Here is a 6,993-nt window from a genome sequence, read left to right on the forward strand (position 1 = left end):
ATTTAAAATAACTGTTTTCTATGTGAATATCTGTTAAACTGTAATTTATTGCTGTGATGCACAGCTGTATTTTCAGCATCATTACTCCAGTCTTCAGTGTCACATGATCTTCAGAAATCATTCTAATATGCTGATTTGCTGCTCAAGAAACATTTCTGATTATTATCAATGTTGAAAACATTATATTTGTGTGGAAACCGTGATACATTTTATTTTTCAGGATTCACAGATGAATAGAAAGTTCAAAAGAACAGCATTTATTTGAAATAGAATCTTTTGTAACATTATAAATGTCTTTACTGACGCTTTTGATTAAATTAATGCATCCTTGATGAATAAAAGTAATACTTTATTTTTTAAAAATCTTACTGACCAGAAACTTTTTGTATATTCATTAACATTTTTTTGCATGCTTAAGAATGTTTAATAAAGATGTGTATTTGTGTATATTATGTGCATTTACATTTAGTCATTTAACAGACGCTTTTACCCAAAGCGACTTACAAATGATGACAATAGAAGCAATCAAAACTAACAAAAGAGCAATAATAAGCAAGTGCTATGACAAGTCTCGGTTAGCCTGAATAACGCAGTACACATAGCAAGGTTTTTTTTATGTATACAGTTAAAGTGTAATTTTGCATTTAATGTGAATGTTGTCACATGTTTATAGAGCTGAAGAGGATGCAACAGACAAACCCAAAATTCAGTTCCAGGTTATTCAGACCCTCATCAGTAAGCTGCCTAAAGGTCAAGAGGCCATGGAAGAGGTTTGTATTTGAATGTTGTTCAATCTAATATTTCTATATAAACACTGAAAGATCCCAGATGAGCTGTTGACCGCGTCCTGCTGTGTTTCAGGTGGACCGAGCCATCGATCTGTGCTCTGAGATGCACGACATCCGAGAGGCCATTTATGAGAACAAACAAAAACTGGAGGGAATCGGTGAAGACTATCAGATCCAGGTGAGCATCTGCATATGATATTAGTCAAGGTGAATGTGTTTCATTTTTCACTGTCGCTAGAATTAAATAAGCAGTTTTGTGCTGCTTTTTACACAACTGGTCAAAGTGTTTGTTTTTTTTTTAGATTTTTTTTTCATGTTTTAGTATGATTTCTGAAGGATCATTTGACACTGAAGACTGTAGTAATGATGCTGAAAATTCAGCTTTGATCACAGGAATAAATTACACTTTAACAGATACTCGCATACAAAACAGCTATTTTGAATGTTAAAAATATTTCACAATTTTTATTATGTTTGATCAAATAAATGCAACCTCGGTGAGCAGAAACATTCCATCTTAATTATTCTAAACTTCTGACCAGTAGTGTATGCAAACACCCCTTCGCACGTGAAATCAATGGAGGCTGACGAAGACGAATCTTATTCTATCTAGTTTTGCTTGTGGATCACTTGTGTGCAGAACCAGATTTACGGCCCACAGCTGGACAGATTGTAAATAAAGTGTATTTTCTGTTGTCTCTGTGTGTGTGTGTGTGTTTTCAGGGAAGCAGCACTAAAGATTACTTCCTCCATCGAACTCTACAGAGTCTAGAGCGATATTTCTACCTGATCGTCTTTAATGCTTACCTGCATGAACAGGTACAGTGTGTTTTCAAGCCACTCTTTTAAGAGTCACTATTCATTTGCTAGTCATATTTATTATGTTGTTCCTCTCTGTTCTAGTATCCGCTGGCGTTCGCCTCTAGTTTCAGCCAATGGCTGTGCTCTAACGCCTGGATGTACCGCCTCCTCTCCTGCATGAACCAATCAGAGCTCAGAGCACCAGCTGACCTGCTCACGAAAGGAGCTCGAGTTCTGGTGAGAAACATCAACATCATTACCCATCTGACATTGCTTGGAATATATTAAGGACACCAATTATCATAACAACATTTTAGGCAAAGAAGATTTTTTTAGAAGATTTAGTTCAAGAGAAATGGAATGTTACAATTGATGCAACATTCCAAATTCTGTTACATTCACAGTGATACAAAGTTTCAAATGAACTGAATTTAAACGGAACAAACAGCACTGTCAACTCAAAATGAAACGAAGTATCAAAATGAAAAAAGTATAAAGCTATCATAAACGTTTTACAACTCCAGTCTAACTCGTGTGCTATATTTCAAATCTTCTGAAGTCACAGACTACATTTACATGCACATCAGATTTCATTTAAGCTCGGTATAATCGAGTAGTTTATATGATGTTTATATGCATACAGGCATCAGAATATTCCTTGACTAGATTAGTAGATTATGGTGATCTACACATGTATGTTTCCTTTCAGTGTTATGTCTTGGTAGATTTAAAATGCTGCTGTTTGCTCCGTTATTAAATTTATTACTACGTTTCACAATAATTTAAATAGGACTAATATTATCACATTCAAAAATGCCAGACAACAATGGCACAAAATGGAAAGAGTCAGGCCATTATTAATAATAATAATAATAATAATAATAAATACACTGTAGATATAAAAGAATGCTTATTAAATTAATAATATTTTTATTAATATTATTTAAAAAATAGAAACATCTGCCTATTCCAAATAAAGTTTCACTGTATTTTTCTGTCTGCAGGACAAATTGATTAAAACATTTTAACTTGCAAGGTAAATAATTAAGAAACTTAAATGCATTTCTGGAGTAACAGCAAAACAGATTAAAAAAAAAGTAAATTATTAAAATAAATTGATATTAACTCATTATTATTATTATTATTAATAATAACAATGTTTTTTTTTTCCCATTTTGTGCTGTTGTTGTCAGGTATTCTTGAAAGTGTGAAGTGTCATTCTTAATTAAATTAATAAAACTAATAACTGAGCATAATGTTTGGCAGCATCATAACCCTCTTGATAAATAAGACTGGGAACGGAAATGCACGTGTGTAGATCGCCATGCTAAAATCAACCATGCATGCAGGAATATTCTGATGCCTGTACACATATAAACATTATATGGTTGCAACCCTAATATAAAGCTTAAACAGAATTTGTTGTGCATGTAAACAAAGTCAGAGTCAGTGAATAATCATGACTGAAATAGCACTTTTGGTCTGCTCCTCACACATACTGACCTGAATATACTTTTCCTGACAGCCTAGTCTTCATTCACTTGCATTATATTGTAAAGAGCAGCATGAAGAAATCCTGATGATCTCAACAGACTCGCTCTACTTTCTCTCCTGATTGTGGAAGTGTTTCACTATTGAGATTAATGTAGATTTGCGCTGCACTTTCTCACTTGGCAACAGTATCCAAGGAAAGTGTGACTGTTGTAAAAGTGTGACGCTGTGGCTTGGCTTTTCTTTCTAAGCAGCAGCCTTGAACACGTTCTTTAGTGCTGAATTGACTGAACTGAGGAAGTCGAACTACGAATGTCTTGAGTGGCATTCTTTTACAAACAGGCTTCAATACAGACCTTGATCGTATAAAATAACTTTGATGGGTGTTTTAATAGACTGTGAGTGTTTCAACTCCTCTAGGACTCTTTTTGTAAATTCTATTGATTCATGTGAAATTATTTTTAATGCAAATTTTTTTTTTAGATTTATAATTTATTTTCATATTTTGCTGTATTGTAACCTGTTTTTTGTTTTTGTTTTGTTTTTTGCCGAAATAGCCTTAATTGCTTGCTAGTATAACAAATCAAATTATTGTTTATTTTCAACAAACTATTTTCTGGAGGGGCTTTACTTTCAAAAAATGTTGTGTGTCCACCTCAAATATCTAATAACTAAAAATTTTACATATTTTTACTTCATTTATTTTTTGAGGTTTGCAATTGTTCCTACAGTTTGAGATGTTTTGAATACTGTTTAAAACCCTTTTAACTTCATTTTTCTATATATTGCTTTAGTAACAGGGTTGAATGTTCATGCTCGACAAATGGAGCCAATATAATTGTGCAAAAATGTAAATAATAATTATATATATATATATATATTGTTGTTGTTGTTGTTGTTATAGAAAGGAGCTAAACTAAAAATCTAAAATAATAATAATAACAACAACAACCATTTTTATTTTGTTTTTTAATTTTATTTATCTATTTATTTTAGTAGCTCTTTTCTAAAACCCAAGGTCGTTTTACAAAGTTAGAAAAAAATTAAAAAATAATAATAAAAATAACCTATCGTAACAATAATCCAAAATTAATAATTTGTACCCTCTTCGTAGTCTCTGAATATTAAACTGGGGAATTATTTTGACAGCAGTTACACATTATCTTAAGATGACACATTTCTCTGTAAACCTTCACTAAACCAATAAGGATGATGGATCGTTTCTGAAGAGGTGTGTTGTATTTCTAGGTTGCAGATGAATATTTAGCGCCTGACGTTCTGAGCACCATTAAGCAGATGAAAGTGGCTAATTTCAGACGAGTGCCCAAAATGTCAATCTATGGGATGGCACAGCCGACATCTGAGGTAACTCTTCCCAAAAGCTTCTTCAGACTGACTCTGTTAATTGTTAATGCTCACCGACAGCGTCGCTCATGTTTCAGGCGACGGGAGCCGTTCTGGAGTATCTGACGGATGAGAAGAGGAAGCACAGCAGTGTATTGTGGGTAAATTTGCAGGATGAGCTGGTTCTGGAGGCCAACGGCCAGATCTTCTGTCCCAGAGAGCCCACGCGTGTGGACCAGCACATATGTGTGCTCTCCTCACAGACGCACCAGATCGAGATCGAGGTCAGAGTCTGCTTTTGCTTGTTGTTATATGTGATATAACAACTTGTTGTTATATGCTGGCAAAATGAGTGTGAATGCACACGGGCTAGTTTTGAGCTACAGGCAAAAAAGTGAAAAATGTCGATTTTTGAAGTTTAACCTTTTATAAGCGCTAACTTCACGTACGAACTGAATGGAGCAGTTTATCAGCACAATATGACTGAAGCACAGTTCTTGAGCATCGCACGAATCACTGTATACTCCGCACGCGTTCACCAACACGCTCGAAGTGTGATGAGATTTGCGTGAGCAAATTCTTTTTTTTTTATTCATATATAATTATTTATTAGTTTTTCATCAGTTTGTGAACCCTTGCTCTACACATTGAACAGCATCTGTATCTCTGTGTGCGTGTGTGTGTGTGTGTGCGCTTGTGCGTGTGTGTGAGAGAGTGTGTGTGTGTGTGCGTGAGTGTGTATGTGTGTGTACATGTGTGCACGTGTGTGTGCGTGTGTGTGAGAGAGTGTGAATGTGTGTGTGCGTGTGTGAGTGTGAATGTGTGTGTGCGTGTGTGTGTGTGTGTGTGTGACATAGAGACTGGAAACAGCTCTGAAAGAGGAACTTGTGGGAAGTCAGAAATGGATTGAAGTGACTCTGGAGCAGGAGAAGCAGATGAAGATGTTCAAGAGCTGTTTGACGGTGCAGGAGATCTTTAACCAGCACAAGAGTTCACACCAGGGACTGCAGTACAGACGGATACCCTTCCCAGAATGCTCTGCTCCGACTGAAGAGGTGAAACACGCTTTAACAGACCTGTAAAAGATCTTCCCGTTCAGATGCAATGATGAAGGCTAATGACAAGACAAAGAAAAGACCTTCTGCTCACTCTAGTGTTCTTCAGAGTCACTGTTAGTTTTGATTTTACAGAAATATTTCACCCAGAAATTCTATTCTATTCTATTCTATTTTATTTTTGACCCAGAAATATGTGATTAACTAACCCTCAGGTTATTTTATTTTATTTATTTTAGGTTTATTTTTTTATTTTAATTTAGTATTTATTAATTTTTATTTATTTATTTTAATATTATTCTGTTATTATTATAATTATTTTATTTATTTTTTTATTTTACTTTAGTTTTTTTTTAAAGAAACCATGATTATCAAGCTCCAAAATTGACAAAAAAAAAAAGCACCTTCAAGTGGTCTGTATCACACATGCAAAGTCTTCTGAAGGCAATCAATAAAGATTCAAATGTGATTAAATAAGATAAAAATAATAAGATGTAGATAAAAAAGCATGGCACCTTGACTTCAATGGTTCTCGTGTGTCTCATAAAAAGCAAACCCAAAAAGCTCCAAATTTCTCTCTGTGTTCAAGTCATAAAGAATGGCATGATCGGGGTTAAATAAGACAGCAGTGTCATTTATGGGTAAACTATCGCTGAAATAGACTTCAGAATGTAAACCTGGTTTTATTGGGTTCAGTCTGACAGTTTCATTATCTTTCTTTTGTGTGCTTTACAGAGTCGTATGAATGTGTTTGTGAAAGTGATTTATCACAGTCTTTCATTCGGTCACATTGATAATGTGTTTGTGTCTCTCTCTCTCTCTCTGTGTGTGTGTGTGTGTGTGTGTGTGTTTGTCTCTCTCTTTGTGTGTGTATGTTTGTCTGTGTGTGTGTGTTTGTCTCTCTCTCTCTCTGTGTGTGTGTTCAGGGTTTGGACAGGCTGCTGGAGGCGATGAAGTCTTGTCTCGCTGAAGACTCGCTCTCTGCGTTCGTCTTTAACTGCTCTAATGGTAAAGGACGGACGACCACAGCAATGGTGATCACGGCGCTCACTCTCTGGCACTTCAGCGTACGTCACAATCATACACTACTGAAATTATAGAGCCAGATTTGTTTTTCTACCTGGAATCAATTGTAGGATTCAAAGTAGCTTTACAGAAAATCAATGTTTAAAATATCTTAATATCGTCATGTCTTAATCTCATTTAGCAGATTAGAGCTTGACATTAATATAGTTTACATTTTGCGATGATACAAGCAATCAAGCAGTTGAAATTTGCATATATATATATACTGTATATACACACACTACCAGTCAAAAGTTTGGGATCAGTAAGACTTGTAATATTTTTTAAAGAAGTCTCTTCTGCTCATCAAGGCTGCATTTATTTGATCAAAAATACAGAAAAAATACAGTAATCTTGTAAAATGTTATTACAATATAAAATAATGGTTTCTATTTTAATATCCTTTAAAATATAATTTATTTCTGTGATGCAAAGCTGAATTTCCATCA

The 6,993-nt window shown here is 34.6% G+C and overlaps 1 protein-coding gene across 1 annotated transcript in view; it reads left to right on the forward strand.

Annotated features, from left to right (window-relative positions):
* The window catches only part of pald1a (phosphatase domain containing paladin 1a), a 70,415-nt gene that overhangs the window by 38,173 nt on the left and 25,249 nt on the right, over nucleotides 1-6,993 (forward strand). Inside the window, exons 13-16 of the mRNA XM_016544175.1 lie at nucleotides 4,329-4,445; nucleotides 4,523-4,708; nucleotides 5,282-5,479; nucleotides 6,406-6,546. Coding sequence (XP_016399661.1) covers nucleotides 4,329-4,445; nucleotides 4,523-4,708; nucleotides 5,282-5,479; nucleotides 6,406-6,546 — 642 coding nt within the window. The remainder of the gene's footprint in view (nucleotides 1-4,328; nucleotides 4,446-4,522; nucleotides 4,709-5,281; nucleotides 5,480-6,405; nucleotides 6,547-6,993) is intronic.

This window comes from Sinocyclocheilus rhinocerous, unplaced genomic scaffold (assembly GCF_001515625.1).
Source record: "Sinocyclocheilus rhinocerous isolate Xijiao unplaced genomic scaffold, SAMN03320098_v1.1 scaffold159, whole genome shotgun sequence".
Lineage (NCBI taxonomy): Eukaryota > Metazoa > Chordata > Actinopteri > Cypriniformes > Cyprinidae > Sinocyclocheilus > Sinocyclocheilus rhinocerous.